General features: G+C 38.9%; 1 protein-coding gene across 2 annotated transcripts in view; it reads right to left on the reverse strand.

Annotated features, from left to right (window-relative positions):
* Nucleotides 1-27774, reverse strand: part of pigg (phosphatidylinositol glycan anchor biosynthesis class G) — a 213341-nt gene that overhangs the window by 118751 nt on the left and 66816 nt on the right. For both annotated transcript variants that reach the window (XM_035426304.1, XM_035426303.1), the window contains exon 8: nucleotides 8083-8367. In XM_035426304.1, coding sequence (XP_035282195.1) covers nucleotides 8083-8367 — 285 coding nt within the window. The remainder of the gene's footprint in view (nucleotides 1-8082; nucleotides 8368-27774) is intronic.

Consider the following 27774-nt stretch of genomic DNA (forward strand, 5'->3'; position numbering starts at 1 on the left):
TTACTAACAAACTTTTAGTAGCAAAAAACTAAATATCAACTCGCCATCCATTCTAACTGCTTCCTACGCTCAGAGTACCGTATTATTTATTTAGACATTGGTAGAGTACAGCATAAATTGCGTCTTTTGTTTATATTCAATATTAGTAATTGCAGCGAGAAACTGCAGCTGTAGACACAAGATAGTTTATGTTATGGTAGCAACGGAACGAAGCGGACTATATATGTATTACCGTCATTGTTTTATTATACGAGCGTGTTTTCGAGCGTTTGCACAGAAACTCAAAACCTATCAATAAAATGGTTTAGCTATTTCTCAGCATAATGACAGATTCAAAGACTAAACGAACTCACCCGATACAGTCTTAAAATGGATCCGTGCTCAAGAAAAGTAATTATTCATCCTCTCAAAAAGCTTTTACTATATGGCCTTTTATGCATGACCCTTTGTTATACCGCCACCATCTGACTGACATAGGTGATTTTTAGTGCCTGAGTAGTGGGGGGCCATAGGAACCCACCTGCCAAATTTGGTTGCTCTAGGACTTATGGTTGCTGAGCCTCAGACACTTTTAGCGGAGAAAAATAAGAATAATAATCCTAACAAATACACTAGGGTTCCACCAGCTTCACTGCTTGGACCCCTAATAATACTAACAAAAACAATAGGGTTCCTACTTCGTAGGACCCCTAAGAATACTAACAAAAACAAAAGGGTTCCTACTTCGTAGGACCCTTAATAATAATACTAAAACAATAGGGTTCCTACTTCGTAGGACCCCTAATAATAATAATACCAACAAAAACAATAGGGTTCCTACTTCGTAGGACCCCTAATTATACCAACTAAAACAATAGGGTTCCTACTTCGTAGGACCCCTAATAATAATAATAGGAATTCCAGCAATTACAATAGGGTTCCCTGCTTTGCAGTGGATCCCTAATAATTAACTCTTCACTGTTATACGGCTACGCTCCCATATACTTTAAGAAAACATAAATCAAGACACTGCCCAAGAGATCAAATTTGGATCAGACAGACCTGGCTAAGTATATATACCTATTTCAAATCTCCCATTTCTATCAAAGGTTCTTGAGAAATGTGTAGCACAACAACTCTCTTCTTTCCTGCAGGAGAATAATGTGTATGAGAGGTTTCAGTCTGGTTTTAGGAAGCACCATAGTACTGAGACAGCCCTTGCTTGAGAATTGAATCTGTTCACTCCTTTAATTGTGGATGTATCTCTGTTCTTGTCCTGCTTGACCTGAGTGCTGCCTTTGATAACACAGACCCCCATATCCTCCTCCATAGGTTGGAAAAAAAAATCAGTTAGTGTCACTGGGCAAGCCCTTATGTGGTTTAACTGAAAGATTCCAGGCTGTTACAGAAAATAATAAGTGCTCAGGGTAAACTTTGGAATACCCTAAGGATCTGTGTTGAGTTTTGCTTTGGCTTTGCTTTTTTCCTTGTACATGCTCCCTCCTGGGGGCATTATAAGCAGCCATGGTGTTAACTACCACTGGTATGCAGATGACATTCAACTATATATATTTTTTTAAACCAGGCAAAGTTGATCCACTAGCCAAGTTAGAGGCCTGTCTCAAAGATGTAAAGGCTTTGAATGAACCAAAATTCCCTCATGTTGAATTCTGATAAAACTGAGATGCTCGTAGTAGCTCCCAAATCTCTTGGAGATAAATTCTTTTATTTTTCCGTAAATATAAATGGCTTCTCTGTCTCCTCCAAAGCAGTTGTTAAAAACCTTGGAGTAACTTTTGATTCAGATCTCTCCTTTCAGGCCCACATTAATGATATCATACGAGTGGCCTTCTTCCACCTGAAGAACATATCTAAATTAAGAAAATGTTGTCCCCCCAGGATGCTGAAAAGATGGTTCATGCATTTATATCCTCTTGGCTTGATTGCACCAAGTCTGCAAGATCTTGCTGTTAACTTATAAAGCTCAAAGCGGTTTAGCCCCTGACTATCATCTTAAGCCGCGTTTCCACCAAAATTACCTTTTAACTTTTAGTCCCAGGAACTACTTTACCAGGAACTAAAATGTTCCTTCAGCCCATGGTTGTCTGCGTTTCCACCGCGGTCTAAAGTCCCGCGAAGATTAGGCAAATTAGCCCACTGACGTATGAAAAAGCGACGTTGTCATCGGTCCATCTGTCATATGATTTCTTCTGTAACCCCATACTACCACCGAAGTAGCCTACATTATTTTCTAATAACCGGGACAGCCCGGAGGGGTTTATTCCACTTATATACAATGGGTTACCAACAATGACTATATATGGTTACTTTTGTATTTATTGATTTTTATCGATTTAATCACCTGGAATTGAAATATTCTTATGCAGCCGTTTGGGCATATTTTACCGTTGTCAAGCAAAACTGTCGTTGGTAGTTGAACTTGGACCGTTGTCATGCAACAAATAGGATATAACAGACCAATAGTCAGATTGTAACTGTTTTATATATCCTCTCAAACACATTCATTATGTTTTTATGCGAACGTTCGCTTTCATGTCTTGACATCCGAAGCCACAGAATGCATTCACATTTCCAATATAACTGGCAACAACAGCAGAAAACATGCACACGTTGTAAACAATTTGCTGTTTGATTACTTTCTCATCGTCAATTCTATATAGGCTAATCGCAAAATGACAAGAATAGAACGAAAACTCGGACTTGCGTGAAAATTTAAATTAGTAGTGGTACAGCCACCGTTTGCTTTCCTTCGAAGTTACTGCTAGCCGAGCAGCGAAGTGTGCCCTCCAGATGCGAAGCATGCACCATAAATTAGTCCATAGTCTTCCTGGTCTTTTTGTGGAATTGAAGAATGGCAGAGTAAAATTACGGCAGTCTGAAAAAGCTAAAGGTACGATTACTAGAATTAACCTGTTATTTTACCCTGACAAAAAGTGCGGAAGGTGATTTCCAGTTTGCTTTTACTGTATCACCAATGTGAATTACGCAGAACTACCGCATACCTCACATAACTGTATCAAACGTTTTGAGTCAATTACAATGGGCTAACAAAGAAAATCCAGAAGAAAATATTCAGCAACCGAATTAATCCGTTTGAATGTTTTAGTACGTAATATGCTGTCCCAGCACGAATGCTTATCATTTTATAAAACGAATACTAAAGCAAGAAAAGAACAGAAGAGCACACGTTATAATTCCAAGACGTTGGCAGGCTATAACCAAAAGTAGGCTACTGCGCCGCATAACATGCAAGTTTGATTTGAAGTTATTATGAAAATAAATTGGTTTGCGCCTGCATATTTTTAAACATGGCGCCTGAAAATAAACACAAAAAAATGCTGCGAGTACTCGACCAATCAGAAATGTTCAGCGCTGCAAGCTCCACCCAAAAGGTTCCTGTACTACCGAGCAGGAACTTTTTGGGGGGTAAAATAAAGCCCCCGGAACTAAATTTAGACCCTAGTTCCTGCGGTGGAAATGCACTGAGTTCCTCAAAAGGTTCCTAGTTCCGGGGTAAAGTTCCTGCGGTGGAAACGCGGCTTTAGTGAGTTACTTATTCCTTACTCTCCTCGAAGATTACTTTGTTCACAAGATGTTATGTGAAAATTCCATGTGTAACTAAAATTACAATGAGTGGTAGAGCCTTCTCTCATTGAGCTCCTGTCTTATGGAACAATCTCCCTACCTATGTGCATGCTTCAGACACTCTCTGTAAGTGCAGGCTTAAAACTTACCTCTTTAGTCAGTCCTATAGTTAGCCATTCCTATAGTCCTATAATCCTGTTAAATGGTCATGTATAAGCACGGAGTCTATGAAATTAAACACAAATGTCTGGGCTTGGTAGAGAGCTTAGTGTTAAGTGTCAAGCTTGCATCAAGGGTGCGGACACGCTAGTTAGCTCAGCCTCAAGTACCAAGCTGGCCTTTATGGAGTAGACATGCTTGTTAGCTTAGCCTCAAGTGTCAAGCTGGCCCTAAGGAGTTGACACACTAGGTAGCTTAACATCAAGTCTCACACTGGCCTTAACCTTATCGTTTCTCTTTCCGATGGGGCTTCCGCCCTTTATCTTACTCTGAGTTCAATGACCACTCCAGCCTGTTTCCTCAGCCTGAATCCACGGGATCACTCCAGTCCTGTCCTTCATTCCATGATCATGGACTGTGTCAGCCATGTTCCTCCCCTGCCCATGCCTTGACGTTGTCTGGAGCTCCAGATCCATCATCTGTCTCCTCTAAACTGCACCATTCTGAACTATACCATTTGGTTTTCTATTATTCCTGTTAGCTTTCACCTCAGCTGTAACCTGCTTAACCCATTTTATTAGCTGTCTGCTACTTTACACCAGCCTAGCATGTGGATGATGGGCTCCCCCTCTATAGCCGGGTTCATCTTGAGATTTCTTCCCATTGGGGAGCCTTTCTCACTGCCGTTTGAAGGTTCTCCCCCCACTGGGAGTTTTTTTTTTTTACCTTATGTACTTGCTATTTGGGGATCAGACCTCTGTTCGCTCTTTTTACTCTGTCTCTTGCCTTTCTACTCTGTAAAGTGTCTTTATGGCTGTTTTCTGTAAAAAGTGCTATACAAATAAAATTGAATTGAAACCCAGCCTGGCAGAAGATTTCTTCACATTATCCTTCAATATTTGAACATTATATTCTTTCTTCATTATCCCATACACCCGAACACAGATCCAGAATCAGAAAAACAGCCCCAGAGCATTATGATCCCCCACCATGTTTAACTGTGGCAAACATGTATTTGTAGAGATCTGGGGGTTCTTCTTGACGTCTCTGATGATTTGCCTCTCCAAGGTCTTTGAAATCTTGCACTTGTGACCACGTCTAAGTTTGTTTCTAACAGAGTGTGCCTCATTGTACTTTGCAATGATGCAATGTACAGCTGTTCTGAACACCAAAAAATGCTTGGAAATAGCAGTGTACACATGCCCTCTAAGGTGGGCATCGACTACCATCTTTTTGAGGTCCAGACTTAGTTCTTTGATTTTTGTCATTGTGAAATTATTGCTACACGCAATGTAAGAGCAATGCCTCTCAATCTAGCCTTCAAGTGCCACCAACTCTGTTAATTTCAGTCTACCTAGTTGAGTTTAATGTTGATTTATGGAGCAGGAGCTGATTGAGCCAATCAGGTCAGCAGGCTCAGGTGTGGTTTGAAAGCTAAAAACATCATTTTATTACTATTTTTCTTGGAGAATTCACATGAGGCTAATAATTTTGACAGCCCCAACTTTCAATAAATGTGTTATATATGGCAATCTAGAGGACAAAAAAATGTATCAAGTAGGGCCTTTACATTAATGAATGTATCATATTGTTTTATGAATGATGTTAACATTGGACAAGATTTTGGGAAAATGCTCAATTTCGCTTGGGGGGGGGGGGGCTACTCATTTTGACATTGTATACAGTTGAGACCAAAAGTTTATATACACCTAGGCTAAAGACATTCAAACTCAATTTTTCACAACTCCACACATTTCATGTTACCATACATTTCCTGTGTTAAGTCAATCATGGTATCTACTTTATTTCCATAAGAAGTCATTTCAAAATAATAGCTAAGAGACAGATTTATTTCAGCTTTTATGTACTATATCATATTTTTAGTGGGTCAAAAGTTTACACTTTGTTAGTATTTGGTGGCATTGCCATTTAATTGCTTAGCTTGAATCAAACACTTGTGGTAGCCTTCCACAAGCTTCTCACAATACTTTGCCGAAATTCCTCCTGACAGAACTGCTGTATCTCAATCAGGTTTATGGCCTCCTTGCTCAGACATGCTTTTTCAGTTCAGTACACAAATTTTGTATGGGATTCAGGTCAGGGCTTTGTGATGGCCACTCCAATACTTTCACTTTGTTGTCTTTAAACCATTTTGTTACAACTTTGGAGGTATGCTTATGATCATTGTTATGCTGGAAGACCCAGTTGCGACCAAGTTTTAACTTTCTAGCTGATGTCTTGAGGTTCTGGTTCAGTATTTCTAGATAATCTTCCTTCCTCATGATGCCATCTATTTTCTGAAGTGCACCAATCCCTTTTCTAGCAAAACACCCCCTATACTACTATTTTAAAACTATTCTTATAAAAGAACGTATAAAAGCCTGTGACGAAATTGGCTTGCTTTCCTCCTTGGATACACGCCAGGTTTTCAGTGGCTGGGGTTAACTGGGTGTTTGTTATGTAACAAAAACCTTAAGTCCAGGGAAATCTTTTCAATATGTAATTTGTGAATGACGCTCTTGCCACTTTTGTGCGGGTAAGGCAAGTTAAGTTGAAAATGCCTAAGCATTGTCCATTCTCTGAATGCGAAGAAAGCAAAACACTTTTTTATTTTCACAAAAATGAAGGGACCTACAAGAAATGGGTTTTATTTCTGGAGCCCACGGGCACTGCAATATTATGATTACCCGTACTATTAGTGTTTCAGTGCCCATTTTCATCTGGAACTTGTCACAGAACATGGTGGATCGGTAAGTAGGTCTACCGTTGGTGACAATTAAATAGCTTTCAAGCTTATGTGGAATCAAAGAGGTGCACCCCTGGGACGTTTTCCTGTCATGCCAGCAAGTTCTGTTTGCACGTACGGTGCAAATGCACTGTTGGATTTAAAAAACAAATAAAAAATACAAACGAATGATGATGATGTTCCTTTGTGTGGGGAAATCTTACATGTGGCGACAAAGATATGGATGGCTACCTTTGGTAAAATTAGCAGATTTGAAGAGGACAGTGATGTGGAGTGTTATGGCCCACACCCCTCTCTGCATTACAATAACCACAAAAGTCACAAGACTGAATATAAAATGCCACATCACAAGTCAGGATCACAAATAAAGCAAGATTTAAAATAACACATCACAACATATAACACATGGGTCATGACATGTACAGTTGAGGCCAAAAGTTTACATACACCTAGGCTAAAGATATTCAAACTCAGTTTTTCAGAACTCCGCACATTTCATGTTACCATATATTTCTTTTGGAAAGTCAGTTAGGTCATCTACTTTGTTCACATCAGAGGTCATTTTAAAACGATCGATTAGAGACTGATTTATTTCGGCTTAATTCACTATATCAGAATTCCAATGGGTAAAAAGTTTATATACACCAAACAGACTGTCTCTTTAAACCGTCTGGAGGATTCCAGAAATTGATGTAATGACTTTTTAGAAGCCTCTGATTGGCCAATTGTCATAATTAGGAGTTAATTGGGAGTTAATTGGCACCTGTGGCTATATTTAAGGGCCTACCTTAGGAGTCACTGGATTTTTGCCCTTGATATCATTGGAAAATCCAAGCAACTCAGCCAAGACCTCAGAAAAAAATTGTGGACCTCCACAAGTCTGGTTCCTCCTTAGGAGCAATTTCCAACAACTGAAGGTACCACGAGCATCTGTACAAACAACTGTATGCAAAAGTACCAAAGTATCTACATCTACCCTTAAGAGAATCGTACATCCCATGGCCTGAAAGGCTGTCGTGCAAGGAAGAAGCCCCTACTCCAAGACTGCCATAAACAAGCCAGAGTGAAGTTTGGCCGTTTGTGAATGCAGAAAAGTATTAAAACGACACATAAGCAAAGAATTCACCGATTTCAGTTTCCTGAACCTTCAAAAAGTTAGCAGGGGAATTTTGTGACTGAATTTCAAATTAATTTGGCTCAAGTATTGTTCTCAAAGTTTAGTTCCTATCTATAGTACTGATGGAAATGTTAAGTCTATTGTGGTGGACCTATGATGTGATAATGGTCATCTGAACAAACCAATGGGTTTTTTATGTTCAGCATAGCCTTTAGACTGGTTTATAGGAGATACATTCTAGTTGCACTCTCATCATCATCAATACCACCTCCACATCAGGCCAATGTCACAAAGACTTCACAACACATCAACATGCGTATTCAATTTCCTCCCAATTCCCTATTTCACCATGTCCTTCCACCCTGAAGCCCCCCAATACCAACATATCCCTCTATAGCCAGTATCAGCATACAACTCTCCAAAGATGTCTAATATCAGCCTGAACCACTTCCCCGAAGCTTTGGCCCTGACTTACCTTGGTGCCAGTCTTTGCTCCTGAGGCAAGCTTTCTGCCAGCCATTGACAGAAGCACACACAACATGGCAGAAAAGGTGGTGATGGCAGCCAGTGCCGGAATCCAGGACAAATTGCACAGGTAGCAGGAGCTCCCGGCTGAGGTGCACACCAGCACATGGATGGAGCAGCACAGGAGCCAGAGCATGTAGAAGGGCAGGGAGAGTAGGCTGGAGGTCAGTGGGATCTCCACCTCTGCCCCACGACTCAGGGCTTCTGGCATGGCCAGAAGAAGAGCCATTAGCACCTGCAAAGCACACATTTACTTTTCATTCACCAGTTTACACCTATAATTACAAAATGGTTCATTTTTATTTAAGCATGATTAATGTAATCAAAGTGAATCATTACTAGAAAATGTTAATACTGCAATGTATTGCATTGACTGCAGGAGAACTAGGACCACAAATAAACTATTATTTCTTTCTTTCAGGAGGTTGTGTCTGATAATAGCTCCCCGGTGGGTCTTTCGTAAATGTTATGAGCTGTCAGATATCTCATTTTTTGAATAATGTATATGAGAGAGATTCAATCCACAGATTTCAATCAAACTCACTTAGCCAGTTTAAGGGCATATGCAATTCAAGCCAACCAAACTTATGCCCATAATGATTTGCCTTATTCTTACAAGGATTGAAAAACCAGCATGGAAGCAGGAGCTCTCTTAAAGGGACTCTGCATACATAATCAATTCCCAAATCATGCCCTCATTAAAAGTAAGACCAATGTCATATAAGTTATGAACTATGGCAATTGATTAGAATGTGAAAATATGGTCAGATAAACAAAGATTTTGGCCAGGTGCCTGAATTAAATCATTATTTGTCCTTAACCTTGAGCAATAATTACAGTCTCAGGTGACATTAGCTGACAAAAATGTGTATAAATCGAATGAAAATGCTATTACTAGCTAAATACACCATGAGATGATGCCCAAGCATAACGTCATGATTTGTATCACAAAGAACCAGGGCTAAACAGTAAACCATTATCATAAAATTTTGGATAAGTATAACCGTACTCCACATGCATTTCTTAAAGTGAAAATACCAGATCATTTTCAGGATCCAAAACTGTAAGTACAGTGGGTGAGGGTGTTTTCATAAAATAATCGTTTTGATCTTGGAAATTGCTTACTATGGATAAGAAATAAGTTGTACAATTATTTTTTAAATGATCCCGGTATTATAGCAATCTTGGGGATTATGTGTTTTTCATCTTTGTGCCCAGTGGCCACATTATGTAGAAAAATACAGGTGGGGGAAACTGTGTTTTCTAAACACATATATTCTTTAAAGATCACAATGGATAAATGACCCCGACTTGAACCACAATAAAATAATTACTCTTGCTTCTTTGAGTCAATCATTTTTCACTGTCTGATATTGGTGTTGTTTATTGATCATCATAAAAGCTTACTTATGTACACAGCCATTGGTAGCAATGCAAGATTCAAAGAGAAAGCTCTTAAGTTCATGATTTGAATGAAAAGTAGCTAGCTCGCTCAAAAGTAAATTTAAAAAATACATTTAAAAAGTAAATTAAAAGAAATTGCTTCTACCATTTATTATTTTGCCTGTGTGGCAAAAATTCATTTTGATCAGAATGCCAAAACATTATTTTTAGCTTATTCCATCCTGCTAAACCAGCTATTTCATCCCAATTATTATAACTACATATTCATTGCATTATTATTGTGAGTTGGCATATTAAGGCAAAAATATATAGGTTATATAAAGTTATATAAAAACGCAGATTTTGAAATGTCCTGCAATCCAATGATGCAGCATATCATGGGCTTGCATGAGCGCTGGAGTTGTATATTGGGGGAGAGGCCTATTCATCATGCTTTACCCCTTGTTCCTTATAAAATTTTGAAGACAGCAAAAGTATCAAGGTGGTAACAGGTGGATATTACTTGTAAGGTGACTTTTAGCTAGCTAGAGTGGTTAAATTTTGTGCAGGTTATGGAAGTCAAAGTACTGGCTACCTAGCAACTTTGATCGCCATAGCTGAACTCCTAGCCCAGAGGTCAGCATGGAAATCTGTAAATGAATAACATACACATTGTAGGCAGGGCTTTATATAAGGTTTTATCTTACAAGCCACTTTGTCTAGTGTTTTACCAAAGTCACTAACCAGACAGAATTTTCACCAGTCAAAATCCCTCCTCCACCCCCAAAAAGGAATAAATATGGGTAATTGGACAATGTAACTACATGCATTTATTTTGGCATAACAATGTACACTACTGGTCAAAAGTTTTATAACACCCGCATTTTTCCAGTTTTATTTAAATTTAAGCAGTTCACGTCCAGTGAATGACCTGAAATGGTACAAAGGTAAGTGGTAAACTGCCAGATGTTAAAAATAAAAAGTTTAGGTTACCAAAAACTGAAAAATTATGTAAATTTCAGAGTTATAAAAAATGGCCTTTTTCAGGGAACAAGAAATATGTTAACAACTTACAGCTTTTCTGCAGCAATGGAAATAAATTAAGCATTGGCAGTTGATGCAAACAATTCGTACAGGTGTCCCAACTTTTGATGATTACTTACAAACCCTTTGTCTGTATAAAATCAGTGTTGGAACAGAATGTATTACTACACCCTCTAAAGCATTATTTGGACAATATTGCACTGCAGGAAGTAGTATATTGCTATCATAACGGCAAGAAAAAGGCAGTTAAACGAAGACAGACAGACCATTATAACTAGGGCTGTCAATCGATTAAAATATTTCATCACGATTAATCGCATGATTGTCCATAGTTAATCGCGATTAATCACAAATTAATCACACATTTTTTATCTGTTCAAAATGTACCTTAAAGGGATATTTTTCAAGTGTTTAATACTCTTATCAACATGGGAGTGGACAAATATGCTTGTTTTATGCAAATGTATGTTTATTTATTATTGGAAATCAATTAACAACCCAAAGCAATGACACATATTGTCCAGAAACCCTCAAAGGTACTGCATTTAGCATAACGAAATATGCTCAAATCATAACATGGCAAACTCAAGCCCAACAGGCAACAACAGATGGGCATATTGACCTGCTAAATTTAACATTACTTAGTAATAAGAGTACTCACAATGTAGTGTGTCCAACTTTACACTATAAAGGTTCACCAAAACATCCCGTTTTTTTAAGCATTAACACAAAACGATGGACCTCAATGCATCGCAACAACAGACACATTGTAGGCTACAACAGGTACATTGGTCAGCTAAATTTTCCATTACTCAAAGATCATTCCCTGGATCCCTCGCACTTCTAAAGCAAATCAAACAACGTAATTGTGTCCAACCTCACATGGGGAAAATAAAAGCTCACAAAAACATCCCCTTCTACTATGTGGGATCAAAACAGGATTATACAAAATAAAACAAACAATAAATAAAGTGAGCAGGAAACAGTGGAAAGGGAGTATAATACAGAAGTGGGACTCGAACTAGGATATTGCAGTTAGGCTATACTTCCATTTCTTTGAATACAACAGTTCGGATATACTTCTATTTCTTTGCACCGAGCCAGTTGCTTAAACAGACAAGCCTGTTTACATTGTCGGACGACAGGGCAGCTCCCTTCTTCTGAACAATATGCCCAGACAATGAAAAACTGCTTTCACGCTGTTTTACTCGGGAAAACATGGATTCCCACAGAAAACACTGCTTTATTTTATTGTTAAGGAGTATATTAAATGAGTAAATAGAGTGAAACTGCGAAACTAGTTAGGCTGCAGTAGTACTAAAATGTAAATATGGTATCACTGTCAGGTGTTTCGTTATATCATTTGCAGCATTTATTTCTGAGCAAAATAACATTTTCTAGCTAAGCTGGTTGCTGATGGATATCGTAACTTTTAAATTTCACATATTGCTATAATGACTGGGAAACATCAACGATACTAACGCATATCACATAATCGCACACCCAAATGAAAATGCAAGAAAAGCCCAAATACACCGTTTTTCTTTCTTACCACGAACTACAAATGCTGCGATTTATCTTAATGTCACGTTACCAATCCGGAAGTCGGAAAAGTCGGAGCTCAGAAATGATGCTCGAATTTCTGACCTATAATTCCGAGTTCTACGACCGTTCAGTTGCTTTTTTCACAAGTTGGACCTCGTTTTTTACTAGTTCCGAGTTGTCTTGAACGAAGCATGAGGGTCGGGCAAATGTTCATCGTAACAGAACGTGTGTTAACGTACGTTAAAAAAATTAGTGGCGTTAAAACGAATTTGCGTTAACGCGTTATCTTTGACAGGCCTCATTATTACCCTTAAAAGTGTAGGTCTTTCCTTTAGAGAAATTGCAAAGAAAGCCAAGGTGTCAGTGAATACAGTTTCCTAAACCATCGAAAGAAACTCTGACAGGAAGAGGCCCGGCAGACCCAAAGCCACAACAGAATCAGAAGACAAGTTTCTGAGAGCCAACAGCTTGCGTGATAGGTGGCTCACAGGACAACATTTTCAAGCACAATGGTCGAAGTAAGCAAGTCTCAGTCTCAACAAGAAGAGAAGACTTCGAGCTGCAGGTTTGACAGGTCGAGTGGCAGTACGAAAGCCATTGCTAAAATGACTAAAGAAAAAGAGGCTTGCCTGGCTTATGAAGCACTGGCAGTGCTCTGTAAGAAGATCTTATGGACCAATGAATCAAAATTTTAAATCTTCGGTTCATCACACAGGGTTTTTGTACGCCGTCAAGGAGGTGAAAAGATAGTTCCTCATCGAGTGACTGGCACCCTGAACCAAAAAGGCTACCACAGCATTTTGCAGCGCCATCCAATACCCTCTGGTCAATGCCTAGTTGGTCAGGGGTTCATCCTACAGCAAGATAATGACCCAAAACATACCTCCAGGCTATGTCAGAACTATCTTAGAAGAAAAGAACAAGACAATAGGCTTCAAATCATGGAATGGCCAGCACAGTCACAGTCTCCAAACCCCATCGAGCTGGTTTCAGTTGAACTGGACAGAAGGGTGAAAGCAAAGCAACCTATGACTGCAACACATTTGTGGGAACTTCTGCAACAGTGTTAGGAGGATCTTTCCAAACAATATTTGATTTCCATTGTAGAACGAATGCCATGAGTGTGTTCAGCACTCATATCTGCAAAAGGTGGCTACTTTGATGAGTCAAAAAATTAGAATAAATTGTGTTAAACATGATTTCTTTTTTTAATCTCCAATTGTTTATTTGTTCTATGCTTTAATTTCAGAGTACATTGAGACAACTGTGTATAATTCAATAAATACTAGATAAATGGAGGTGTTCTAAAACTTTTGACTGGTAGTGTATGTGAACAGAAACCTTCTCACAATACTTTGCCAGAATTTTTGCCGAAATTCCTCCTGACAGAACTGGTGTAACTCAGTCAGGTTTGTGGGCCTCCTTGCTCAGACATGCTTTTCCAGTTCAGTCCACAAATTGTCTATGGGATTCAGGTCAGGGCTTTGTGATGGCCATTCCAATACTTTCACTTTGTTGTCTTTAAACCATTTTGTTACAACTTTGGAGGTATGATTATGATCATTGTCCTGCTGGAAGACCCAGTTGCAACCAAGTTTTAACTTTCTAGCTGATGTCTTGAGGTGTTTCTTCAGTACTTCTATATAATCCTCCTTCCTCATGATGCCATTCAAGGCTCCAGAGTGCGACCATTTTGGTCGCACATGCGACCAAAAATCTGTTAAGTGCGACTAAACATTTTCATTGGTCGCACCGGTGCGCTTGACATTTAGCAAGTTTGTCTCGACTTTACGATTACGATTTTATTTTCGTAATATTACGACCATATTCTCAAAATCTCTGAATTTTTTCCCCCCTCAATGTGGCCCTAATACTCCGTCGTAGTACAGTGTATGTACATGTGTAGCGTTATTTATTTTTCCCACCCGCATTCTGCGAAGACCCGCCCCTACTCTGCCTCTGATTGGCTCTGACCCTGATATTCTTCTTTGCTGAATGTGGGTGGGGGAAAAAAATAAGGCATGTATGTGTGAAACCGTGCCCTGTACTCCTCCAGGAGCAGCGCACACTTTTGTTTGAGTTATTTGAGTTTGATTTATTTATTTGAGTTTGTCAAGCACTTTAAACATCAGCACTTTTTAAGTTTATTTTTTAAACAATTAAGGTTATTGCGATTTCTTGTTTGTGTTGTGATTTAAATAAAGAAAAAACATGTATCTGCACCTTTATTCCTGTTTACAATCATTTACATAATGTGTTAAAAAATTACCAATGTGTATGGGAACTGACAAAAAAGGTAACGCTTAAAATGTATTATTGTGGCGCCAAAAGGCACGGTAATATATTTTTGGTGCACCTAAATTATGTGCTGGTGCACCTAAATGAAAAAGTTAGGTGCACCAGTGCAACCAATGTAAAAAGTTAGTCTGGAGCCCTGCCATTTATTTTCTGAAGGGCACCAGTCCCTTTTCCAGCAAAACACCCCCACAACATGATGCTGCCACCCCATGCTTCACAGTTGGGATGGTGTTCTTCAGATTAAAAGCCTCACTTTTTTTTCTCCATACATAGCACTGATCATTATGGCCAAACAGTTCAATCTTCGTTTCATCTGTAGGATTCACTTAATGGTGGATGTAGATACGGGGTCATTCCTATGTTCCCAGGGTCCTATGTTCCCCAGATTTATATGGCACATAATGGGAACATGACAAAGGGTCTTATGTTCTCAGGGTCCTATGTTCCCCAGCTCTACATGAAATCTTATCTGTGTTCAGTAGAAAGGGACAGAGACAGTAAATCAATGATTTTCTGTTTTACTCCAGAAAATGATGTCAGCTAGGTCTATCAGCAAACAAATGGCTTAGCTATACTCAGAAGTCCACAATAATAATATTTTCCAAGAAATTATGAAAAAGTGGTTCACAACGTTTTTACCATGAAGGGATATCAGGACAGTTGCACTTAATCTAGGCAGGACAACCTAAAATGTATGAATTGTGTGATTAAAATATCACTTTAACTTTAAATAAATGCATTGTGGACAATAATCGTCCATATATTGAATTTTAATGTGATATATTAGCTTTTTTGTGACCCTTTACATTTATGGGGTTCTGGAATCGTGACATAATGCCATGGCTCGTAGGCTACTGGTTGATTTTACACGCTCATTTATGGCAGTAGGTTCAAGTTCAAACTCTAAGAATTCTTACTGATAACTTGGTCAATATTTTTGCTGGAAATACCACCTGAAATCCCAGCTGATTAGTTAATGGTTTAAATGGATTCTAGAGATTGACATTTCAGACTATATTCATGTTAACGGTGACAAGAGTGCAACAACATTTAGGTAGCAAATAACAATGCTGAATACTTCTGACATATCTGATGCAGCAACTGTGCACTCTGATCACTTGCTAGGCCTCACTGACAGCAGCCAATGAAGATTCTTAAAATATATAACTAAAGATTTAATTCCATCTTCTACTGGGACTTGCCCTTCATTGAGGGTGTAACAGAAATGTTTGGTGCCGCTGACAAATAAACAAAATGTTCAATTGAACAAATAACTTTAGAGATCAATTTTATGGGTTACTGCTATTGGCATATGCTAGCTAGGCTATACTATACAGTCTCGATTTGCTATCAATAAAGAGTAACAACACACACTGTGTAAAGTTTGATTACCACTTCAGAGAAGTTAAGACACTCAACAAACCACAATTTCAGTGATAAATGTATTGTCGAGCTGCTGTCAACTTCAAAAGCTCCAGTTTGCCCATCCTACTTAATCATTGTGATTAAGGAATTCCCTGTTGCAAGTCTAAAAGTTAATATCTATTGTAAACGAGGCCGTATTAATATTAACAAAATACGTATGTATGAATTTTTTTTTTTATTTCGACAGATTTCCATTTACAATATTAATTTAGTTTATTATGTGTATTTTTACAGGACTTACATTGTAACAGGTAACAGTGTTCAGTCCACAAGAATAAATATGAAATAAATATGTTAGCGTTTGAGGTGGTCGATACACATTCCCCCTTGTGCGGTCGATAATAGGTGTTCCAGAGTTGGCAATGTTTAGAGGAGTGTGAGAAACGCATGCACATGCAGCTGACTACTACTACTACTACTACTACTACTAATAATAATAATAATAATAATAAACTTTATTTGTATAGCACTTTTCAAATACATAGTTACAAAGTGCTTTACACACATAAAAAGAAAAAATGAAATAAAATAGGTGACTTCCGGTGTCATGGCGGAGTGAGGACGTCTCCACATGTGCTCCTCATATTATTAAAGATTTATATGATTTCAGTATGAGGTAGCTTCTCAGGAATACACTCTTAAAGCATCTAAATACTACGTGTTCGCGTTTTTTACACCGCCAGTGTCGAAAGATGGCCAGCAAGCCCTCCAGAAATGCTAAACCGAAAGAGACAAAAGAGTCAGCTAGCCAAAGTAACATTAGCCCACAAGCTAACGCTAGCCCCGACGTGGTCACTCCAGGCCATATGAAAGAGCTGATTGACGTTATCCGATCCGATGTCTCAGCAATGCGCAGAGATTTTGGCCGAGCTACGGCCATTACCAAACTTCAGACCAAAGTGTCTAACAATGAACAGAAAATTGAGGAGATGGAAACAACTTTGACCACCCTTGATACTACAATATCAGAGCTCCAGGGGGCAGTAGCCTTGCTGCAAGCCGAGAAAACATGTTTACAAGCTTGCGTGGATGACCAGGAAAATAGGTCCAGGCGTCAGAACATAAGAGTGGTGGGACTTCCAGAAAAACTTGAAAAAGACAATCCCACTATTTTTATGGAATCTGTTCTTCTTGAAGTTTTTGGAGAGGACAGTTTCCCCGCAGACCAGAGGTTGATCGCGCACATTGTACTCTGCGCCCGCCGCCACCACCAAACGCCCCCCCGAGAGCCATGATAGGCCGCCTGCATCACTACAAGACGAGAGAGTTAGTTTTAAAGCAGTCTTATGAGCGAGTGGGTCAACTTACCTACAGAGAAAACAAGGTCAGTTTCTTCCCTAATCTCAACACGGATCTACTGCGGAGGAGAGCTGCATTCAACCCAGTGAAGAAGCAACTACACCAGGCTGGTGTGAAGTTTTCTCTCGCCCATCCCGCTACGCTCCGCTTCTCCTTCAATGAATCCAGGCATGAGTTTAAATCCCCGGAGGATGTGTCTGCCTTTATTACTTGCTACATGCTACCCGCAGCAGCAGCTCCCACAACGGATACCGAGCCTAAAGATATGCCTCCACTGGAGGAGTGAGACTCTACTAGTTGGCTCTGCCAACATGCTGGCTGAAATTTCTTGCATAGCTGCTCTGCATTCAGGGAGGTGAATTTACCAGGTTTAACCAAATTTAAAAGTTGGCTTTTTTCCCCATCGACTGTTGGATGGACATAAATACTTGTATTTTTGTATTTTTTATACTTGTATTTTTATTTATTTTTATTTTTCCATAGATTGCGTTGTTGCCGTTCTCGTTGTTAGTGTTAATCAGTTTAACCACCAGGGTCCAAGTTGAACTATGCGGTTGTTCCCTGTACTTGGACCGGTACTTCTCTCTAGGGGTTTCGTCATACTTGTTCCTGGTTATGGTTATACACTTTGTTGTACGTCGCTCTGGATAAGAGCGTCTGCCAAATGCCTGTAATGTAATGTAATAAATAGAGAGAGACATGCTTGGACTACAGCTGCTTCTGATAAGGTGAATTAATACCATCTTTTTTGCAATATTCTGTTGTCTCTACTCTTTTAAACCCCATGGTTTGGGGCAGACAATGCCATGTTTCCTTTAAAATACTTGAATTAAAAAAAATTTTTTTTTATCTAGGCATACTTTTTTTTGAGTGTAATTCCGCAAATATTGTTATTATCTTTACTAAATGAATACCTCTATCCTTTTGAGTTAAAGAGGAATGCCAAGGCGTGTGAGTTTGAGGTTTAATGTGCCTTTTGCGCTTTTGTAAACGGTTGGTCTATGTTGTAGTTTGCGTAAGTGCGGGGGAGGGAGGGGTGGGACGGCTACATCAGTGTTTTTATGGTGCATCTGTCAGTGTTTTTTTTTTTTTGTTTAACCATGTTTTTTGCTTACTGCAGTCACAACATTCACATTCACTTTTTATTTTAACAGACAGTGAGGCAAACCTTGACACTTGTTTTATACTATTCCACTTTTCTTGCTCATGAATAAGTTTAATAATAGAAAAGTAATCTTTATATAGTGGAACGTGAAAGGGGCAAACCTTCTTTGTAAACGGCACCAAATTTTAGCTCACCTTTCGCAGCTTAATGTAGACAACGTTTTTACAAGACATGTATTTTCGTAATGCAGATGTCAACAGGATTCATAGGAGTTGGGTAGGGAAAGTCTTCCATTCTAGATTTGACTCTAGAGCCAGAGGCACAGCAATACTTATTCATAAGACATTCCCTTTGAAATTAGTGAAATTATCGCAGATTCAAATGGTAGATATATCATTGCCACCGGGCAACTTTTCAACAAACCTGTGACTTTGGCAAGTATAAGGAATAAATAAAAGCTTTGTCATCCCAGTTGGGAGCATCTATGCTCCCAACTGGGATGACAAAGCTTTTATTTATTCCTTGTTCTCCACCCTACCAAATGTGGACAGCCACTCGCTTATAATTGGGGGAGATATAAACTGTACTTTAAATCCTGATCTGGACCGCTCATCGACCAGACCTGCTCATCCGTTAAAAATGGCTACTGCCTTAAACAGCTCCACTGCACAGTTTGGCCTGTGTGATCCCTGGAGGTTCAAATATCCACAGAGTAGGGCTTATTCCTTCTTCTCTTCAGTACACCACACATTCTCCCGAATTGATTATTTTCTCACTGACATTAGATTTATTCCCCTCATTAATCAGGTTACATACCACAGCATAGTAATATCTGATCATGTCCCCCTTTCTCTTGAATTGATTTTCCAAACCAGCCCACCCCTTTTAAATCATGGCACTTAAACCCTCTTTTACTTTCAGAACCTACATTTGTTAAATTTATGAAGAGTCAGATAAAGCATTTTATTGAGACTAATGCCTCCCCAGAAAAGGCCCAGTGTGTTTTATGGGAAACTCTAAAAGCATTTTTGCATGGCCACATTATGAGCTACGGAGCCAATAGTAAAAAGGAGAATGCTGCTAGGATACTGAAGGAGCTCTCTGATGGTATAGCAGAGGTAGACAGAAAGTATGCTACATCCCCAACCCCTGAGTTCTATCAAAAAAAAATTAGCCTTCAAACAAAATAGGATTTGGCCTCTACAGCTAAAGCAGAGCAACTAATCCGGCATCTGATATATGTGACAGGTGCTGGTGTTTTGGTCCTCAAGTAGAGCAAGGTCATTTTTTAGTTTTTTACAGATAATGAAAGTGCAGAGTATAAACTTTCAAATGATGTGTCATACATTGAAATCTGAAAATAGTTGAAGAAGATATGCTTATTTGAATGTTGGTACTCCTAAAATCAAGTAGCAGAGAAAATCCCCTTGAAAGATCTTAAACTTTTCGCACTTCTCACACGGAGATAATGGGTGGGAACAATAGCTAGTTAAATCCACCCCAAGCACTCCCCCACTAGAGTACCTGTCAATCCTTGCCCATTTAGGGGGTACCTTATTTAAAGCTTTATAACTCCAGATGTGAACACCACAGAGACTAGAAAAATGGCTTAAATGAAGCAATACATTTGTACCATCTACAATACTAGCTTAGATTACTTTATATTCATGATTTTGTAAGAAATAAAGTGCCACAAATGCAATGGTTTAGGCAAAAAATCTAAAATAAATTTGCTCTTTTTTAGTTTGCAATGAAATACTGGGAGATTGCGGGTTAAAGTATGCATGTCCTGGATCAAAAACTTCTTGACCACAAGTTCATAAAATCTAAGGGTGGATATGTAGAACTACTAAAGATCTATGAAGCAAAAACTAAGCAGTGTACCCAGCGTCTCCAAATCTACCCAAAATGTCTAAATTATTAACAGCGGTCTATAATAGCTAACTATTTAAAGACACTCGATTTCAAAAATAACGCATATAACCAAAGTATTTTGAGCAGTAATACTTACATAGAAATGATGAAATCTTATCTGTTTTCAGTAGATGGAGACATAGTTCTATCCGCTCCTGTCTTACACCAGCTTACCTGTCAGCTAGGTCTATCAGCAAACATATGGCTTAGCTATGCTCAGAAGTCCTCAATAATAATAGTATTTTCCAAGAAATTTCGAAAAATCGTTGACAAGTTTTCGTTAGCAGTGTCTTTGCTTTACTGCCATCACGTGAATGCGTAAGTGAATGCCATGATAAGAAAATGTTCGGTTACGCTGACCTATAAAACGCTATTCCAAAAGCAAAATTAGACATGTTATACATCAAGCTTATACTCTCATCTACTGAATAAATTAATTGTTAATCGGCCAGACTGCACTAAAAAGGGCGACGCCGTAAACAACACATGTGGATTACGCACAGCTATTTTGGACGGTACCCAGGCATCACAAGCGCGCGTATATTTCACAAACTTATTGTCCAAGACAATATATGACCACTCAGTCTCAAAAGGGACATCTCTATGCGTAAAACCAATGGTAAGGTTGTATATGTATTCAATATTTAGTCCCAGATATTGACTGTAGAATGACATGGAAGAAAGACTGTAGAAAATTTGTCACGTTGGTTGAATTTGCATTAATTATTGCGATCGCAAGATCGGGATTTCCTGGAGGGACTAAAAAGTGGCACCGAAACAAGGCACAGAAATTTGCGTAGTGATTCAGTCCGGTCGGTGCTGACCATATAGGAACCGGTGCCATTAAGGTACCGGTTTTCCGTACCCAACCATAGTGGCAACAGATTGAGCGTCCGCCATTGTAGCAACCTCACAGTAAACAAACATAGGGTACTACCACGCGACTTTATTTATAGGCGGTGGCTTGACCGAAACTAAGTGACAATAGCCAACAAAACCAAACATGTTCATCAAACTGCACTCCCATCACGCCCCCAAAACTCCGCTATAAGAATCACTAAAACTAGCCGACTTTGCTGACAAATTATGAGTATTTAGTGATCCTAAAAATGTTGTTTATTCTATTGAGTGACTTCTTCAACACTTTAACTTTCGTAATATGGAAAAAAGGAAAAAAAAAATTAAAAACCTTTTTTGCCTCCTAGCGCGATTTCAAGATTTGCGACTTGCGGACCTTTCCTCCAGCACCCGTCACATATGAACATGGTGATAAATCCGGCAAACTGCTTGCCCATCAGGCACGTCAGTCCTTTGTCTCAAGGAAAATAATGCAAATTAGAACCTCTTCGGGTTCCACAGTCTCAGACCATGTACAGATTAATGATGCATTCTCAGAATTTTACACAAAACTGTACACCTCAGAATGTGAAAACAACTTAAGCATGACTGATTCCTTTTTTGAAGGTCTAAATCTACCTCAATTAAATGAAGCTGAAATAGATAAACTTGATAGTCCCTTGTCGATTGCGGAGATTCAAAAAGCTATAAGAAGCATGCAGTCAGGCAAGTCCCCCGGCCTCGATGGATTTGTAGTGAAATTTAATGAGATGTTTTCAAATGACCTTGCACCTTTGCTCCTCGCTATGTATTTGGAGGCATTATCAGAAGGTCAGTTACCCCCCACTCTGAGACAGGCCTCAATATGTCTTCTACCTGAAAAAGGCAAGGACCTGTTGCTCCGTGAGTCATATAGACCAATTTCACTCCTTAATGGAGATTATAAAGTTTTGGCAAAATGTCTTGCTAAACGCTTAGAAAAAGTGCTCCCACGCATTATATCCCCAGACCAGACAGGATTTGTTCAAGGGAGATACTCCTTTTTTAATACTCGCAAGCTTTTTAACATCATATACACTGATCTTCAGTGACCTGTCCCTGAATTTGTGCTGTCCTTGGACACAGAAAAAGCGTTCGATCGGGTAGAGTGGGGCTTCCTCTTTAAAACTGGAGAGTTTTCGGCTTTGGCCAAAATTTTATTTCCTTGGTGAAACTGTTGTACGCGGCTCCTTTGGCATGTGTTCGCACAAATGATGTGCAATCAAATTATTTCCCTCTTCAAAGAGGGACCAGACAGGGGTGCCCCCTCTTTCCATTGCTTTTCGATCTGGCAATCAAACCGTTTGTTATTTCACTGCAACAGTGCCATACGTTTGAGGGGATAACTCGAGGTAATACTGTATATAAGACAGCGTTGTATGCAGATGACCTTCTTTTGTTCATCAGTAATCCTATGTCATCAATACCGCTCATCCTCACCCTGTAATTTCGGGAAATTGCCTGGCTACAAAATGAATCTGGAGAAAAGTGAACTGTACCCTGTCAATTCTGCTGCTCAAAATATACCTTCTTCTGCTTTTCCTTCCAGGAGAGTGAGCTCTCACTTTAAATACCTTGGCATAGTGGTTCCCAGATCCTTTAACCATCTTCTTCAACTTAATCTAACACCTTTGATAGATAAATGTAAACAAGATTTAGAATGATGACACACCTTACCCTTATCAATGGCAGGTCGCATCAATTTGATTAAAATGAACATAGCTCCTAGATTTTTATATCTCTTCCAAAACATCCCAATATTCATCCCAAAGTAATTGACACAGTTCTCTCAAAATTTATTTGGAACAATAAACAGCCACGCATCAGTAGGCGCTTCCTGGAGAGACACAAGATGGAGGGAGGAATGGCCATGCCTAATCTCTTGTATTATTATTGGGCAAGTAATATCCAAAAAGTTATCTTTTGGGTCAAGGCTCGCTCTGATGAGAATGTGCCAGATTGGGTCGCAGCAGAGTCTTATAACCTTCCTATTCACTCCCTAGTCTCCTCTGCAGTACAAGTCTCTATAGGCAGCTCAGCCAATAATCCTGTGACAACCCACACACTTAAAGTCTGGTTGCAATTTAGGAAGCATTTTGGTTTGCAAAGCCCTTCTGTTAAGGCACCTATTATGCCTAACCACCTTTTTACACCAGCTATGACAGACATGGCACAGGAATGGGATTCAGTTTATTGAGGATCTTTATATGGATGGAATATTTGCATCCTTCGAGCAGCTAGCAACAAAATATAAACTACCACATACCCACTTCTTTCGATATCTACAATTGAGGAACTTTGTTAAGAAACAATATTCTTCCTTTCCCAACAAGCCCCCAGCTACCCCAGTTGATAATCTGCTGTCTCTAGATGCAGATAAAAAGGGTATAATCTCTCGGAGTTATAGACTCATTGGTGAGCTGAACCCCCAGTCAGTAGATATACTTAGGGACTCCTCTTCTAAATGAAACTTGGAAAGCAAGTCTTGAGCAGATACACGCTTCATCTCCTTGCAGCAGACATGGGCTCATACAATTTAAAATTGTGCGTTGTATTCACTTTACAAAAGCCAAATTGGCTAAAATTTACCCAAATCTGGACCCCACCTGTGATAAATGTAAATCTGCGTTGGCCACTTTAATTCACATGTTTTGGTCATGCGCTTGTCTACATGCGTTTTGAGCTCAATTTTAAAATCCCTAAGTGAAGCCTATAATATTAATTGAACCAGATCCCCTGATTGCCATTTTTAGTGTGAAACCAGAGATTGCTACCTGGTCAAGACATATTTATAATGTAGCTGCCTTTACTTGCTTGCTAGCTCGCAGACTTACTGTTTAACTGGAAAGATCCTAAACCACCTTCCCACGCCAGGTGGCTGAAGGACGTCATGTTCCATTTAAAACTAGAAAAGATTAAATTTACCCTAAGGGGGGAAAAGGCTGAGTTCAGTAAAACATGGACCCCTTTTATATCCTATTTCACTACTGTTACTGGGATAACAAATAGGAATTACTCTTAGTGCTCTATGTAGAAATGCAAGAACGTGTGGATCACTTTGTGTAGCTGTATGTATGTATGACTTCCTTTTCTTCCCTTTTTTTTTTTTTAAGACATGCATCTCTGTAATTAAAATTTTTTTTTTATTATCGACATTAACATTAACTGTCAACAATTTATTATTTCACCCCATGTCTTTAACATATAACCTACCTGCAGTAATAGCAGAGATAAACTATTATTTGTATATACTTGCAATTGTGGAAAATAAAATTTGTCTGCATTGAGGATCATTGTCTGGTCCTCTATATGCGCAACTCTTGCGCTTTAGTGACAACGCAGAGTTGGGAGGGACCACTTGGAGAACAACACTCTATTCAAGATTCAGCCACAGCTGAGATTCTTGAAAAGAATGGACAGACTTGAAAAATGGCTTAAATGAAGCAAGACATTTGTACCATTTACAATACTAACTTAGGTTATTTTATATTCATAATTTAGGAAGTGCCATGAATGCAATTGTCTAGGCAAAAAATCAAAAATAAATTTGCTCTTTTTATTTTGCAATGAAATACTGAAAGATTGCAAATATACAGCGGGTTAAACTACACATCCTGGATCAAAAACTCCTTGACCACAAGTGCATCAAATCTAAGGGTGGATACGCAGAACTACTAAAAGCTCTATGAATCAAAAAGTAAGCAGTGTACCCAGTGTCTCCAAATCTATCCAAGATGTCTAAATTATGCATTGCTGTGAATCACAACATAATCATGTATTTCACTACAAATCAACTGTTTTCACTCAAGAAACTCACTGTTGCATCATTTTCAAGTGGGAATTACAAGCATGCCGTCAGTACAGTTTCCTGAAATATCTAGGGGTCCTGAAACATATCCAAAATCCAAAAATTAATAAAAAAGCTTTTTGTCCATTATAAAGCATATAAATATGCCCCTTAAGAAGGTTAAGGTGAAACATTGATATCAGATAACAAAAAATCATGCAAAAACATTCTCTCACTATGTGGTACAGTACCTAAATGTGTAAAAATTAACTCTTGTATGTTCTTCTGTACTCTACAGTATGTGATGTTTTCTTGCATGGGGATAGGACGACATTAAAACCATATTCAACCATCCACCACGTTTTGGCAATATTCCAGTTGAAGTCACATCCAGTGCATTAAACACAAACACAAATAGCAAACCATCTAATGCTTACATTACAGTGTGAAAAAATCCTTATTATAAAATACCACTAACCTATTTAAAGACACTCAATTTCAAAAATAACGTATATAACCGAAATATTTTCAGCAGTAACACTTACATTTGGACGATGAAATCTTATCTGTGTTCATTAGATAGAGACAGAGACAGAATCAGTGGCGTCATTCCCCCAGTTCTAACTTAGCCCAGAAAACGGTACATCAGCTAGGTCTATCAGCAAAAATATGCTTTAGCCACGCTCAGAATTTCTCAAGAATAATAATATTTTCCAAGAAACAATGAAAGTCATCGATTAAATTTCGCCAGGTGCAGTGTCTTCTACTGCTACCACAGACTGAATGCGTAATGCAGCTATAATGAGACAAAACTTACGCTGAGCTATTCCAAAAGTAAAATGAGACATATATTATACATCGTTAGAAAGCTTATTCTGTCACCTATTGGATCGATTAATTGTTCATCAAGCCAGATTATACTACAAAGGACGACAACACCGTAAACAGCATGTGTGATATTACACACAGCTACTTTGGAAGGTGCCCGGGCTTCACAAATGAGCGTATATTTCACGAACAGATTGTCCAATACAAAATATGACCACTCCGTCTCGAAGGGACATCTCTATGCGTAAAACCAATAGTAAAGTTGTATATCTATTCCATATTTAGTCACAGATACTGACAGTAGAATGACATGGTATAATTTTTGATTTTGTTTATTTCAGTGTTCAGTAAGCAGCATTTTTCACAGCTGTACTGGCATACTGTAACAAGTCCTTCTCCCCACAAACCACACAATCCTCTGTTCTTGGACGCACACAGGTTTTATTGCGGTCGGTTGAAGGCCATACATACACAAACAAAAACTAAAACAAACCAAACCGAAACACACGATACGGAAACACTCAGCAATTAATTGTCATTGCACACACCTGGGTTGCAGTGTTGGCTAAACCGCTCCCTCTCCACCTGCAGATGGTGCCCTAACCTCACCACCCCTCCACACATACCTTCAACTATTGTTGGCTTTATCTTGTTGCTACGACGAAATACCAATTTTTAGTGGTAAATGAATGTTTTCATGTATGCCCAGATAGACACTATTGTCCAGTGTGTTAAGCGTAGGGGGTGTAGTTACAGATGAGCATGCAGGGAGGGGGTGCTTGGTAAATGCAGGACCAGCGCGACAATGGTAGCGCTGCGAAACTCGGTATTCACCATAGTTGTCCTGAATTGTCTACTAATAAAGCTAGAACACTGAGTTTGTGTTTTCACCTCATAATTTGGTTGCAGGAGCACAGAATGTCTGAATTGAGCAATCTAGGCATGCTGGCATGCTGACCACTAGGGGTTTTGCGCGAAGTGGTTAAAAACCAGGTATTCAAAAAAGGAGACGAGGTGAGCACTAAACTGCTTGAGGATTAAATCAGTGCGAAAGAGTATAGCCAGATTACCACCTATACCAACAGCACAGGGTTTACAGATATAAGTGAAACTGGGAGGAGTAGCTTGATGCAACTAAATAAATTAATTTAGCCATTGCCATGTTTCCATCAAGCACAAGATATCAACACATTTATTATGGATAAAGTCATTAATAATCAGAGCCTTATTGTTAAGAGATCACATGTTAAAAGAGCGACTCTTGTACCACAGTTGTTTAAAGGTTTATCAGCAGGAGCGACAGTGTTCCGTATAAAAGATAAAGCGTTGATCCGAACACCATGGGGAAGATATAGAGTACGTATCGCTGGGCGTTGATTTGTAAATATTACGTGATAGCAACACAATAACTTTTTAGCATTTTATACAGGGAATTTCACTCAAAATATCCGACGGATAATGGTGTCAATGTAATAGCTGAGATTGTGTCCAGATATGATATTGATGTAATGATTTTACTCTCATGCTAATACAGGTTTCCATACAATCTGGGTTATATTTTACGCAATAGTAACAAACTTTGCCAATGCAATTGGCGCAGGGAAATCATGGTGGTAACACGATCCGGCCCATTTTAGGTTTTGCTTTCAATATCCGATGAACAATGGTGTTGTAAATCTAAACTGGGATTTTCTTTGTCCACAAATGATGCGGGTCTAACAAAGTTACTTTTATTTCAATACAGCTAGCCTAAAATTGCAACTAGTTGATTTTAGAAATAGGAACTACACACGGTACTGGAAAACGTAGGCTAGTTACTGTATGACACACAGACACACACACACTCAGAAAATGTTGGCTAGTGGTTGTACAGTATTATTAAGTAGACATAAGGACGGAGTGTAGCACAGTGGGTAAGGAACTGGCCTTGTAAACAAAAGGTCGCAGGTTCGATTCCCGGGTAGGACACTGCCGTTGTACCCTTGAGCAAGGTACTTAACCGAAATTGCTTCAGTATATATCCAGCTGTATAAATGGATACAATGTAAAAATGCTATGTAAAAAGTTGTGTAAGTCGCTCTGGATAAGAGCGTCTGCTAAATGCCTGTAATGTAATGTAACATAAAAAATAGATAGTT

This window comes from Anguilla anguilla, chromosome 7, assembly GCF_013347855.1.
Source record: "Anguilla anguilla isolate fAngAng1 chromosome 7, fAngAng1.pri, whole genome shotgun sequence".
In the NCBI taxonomy this organism is placed as follows: Eukaryota; Metazoa; Chordata; class Actinopteri; order Anguilliformes; family Anguillidae; genus Anguilla; species Anguilla anguilla.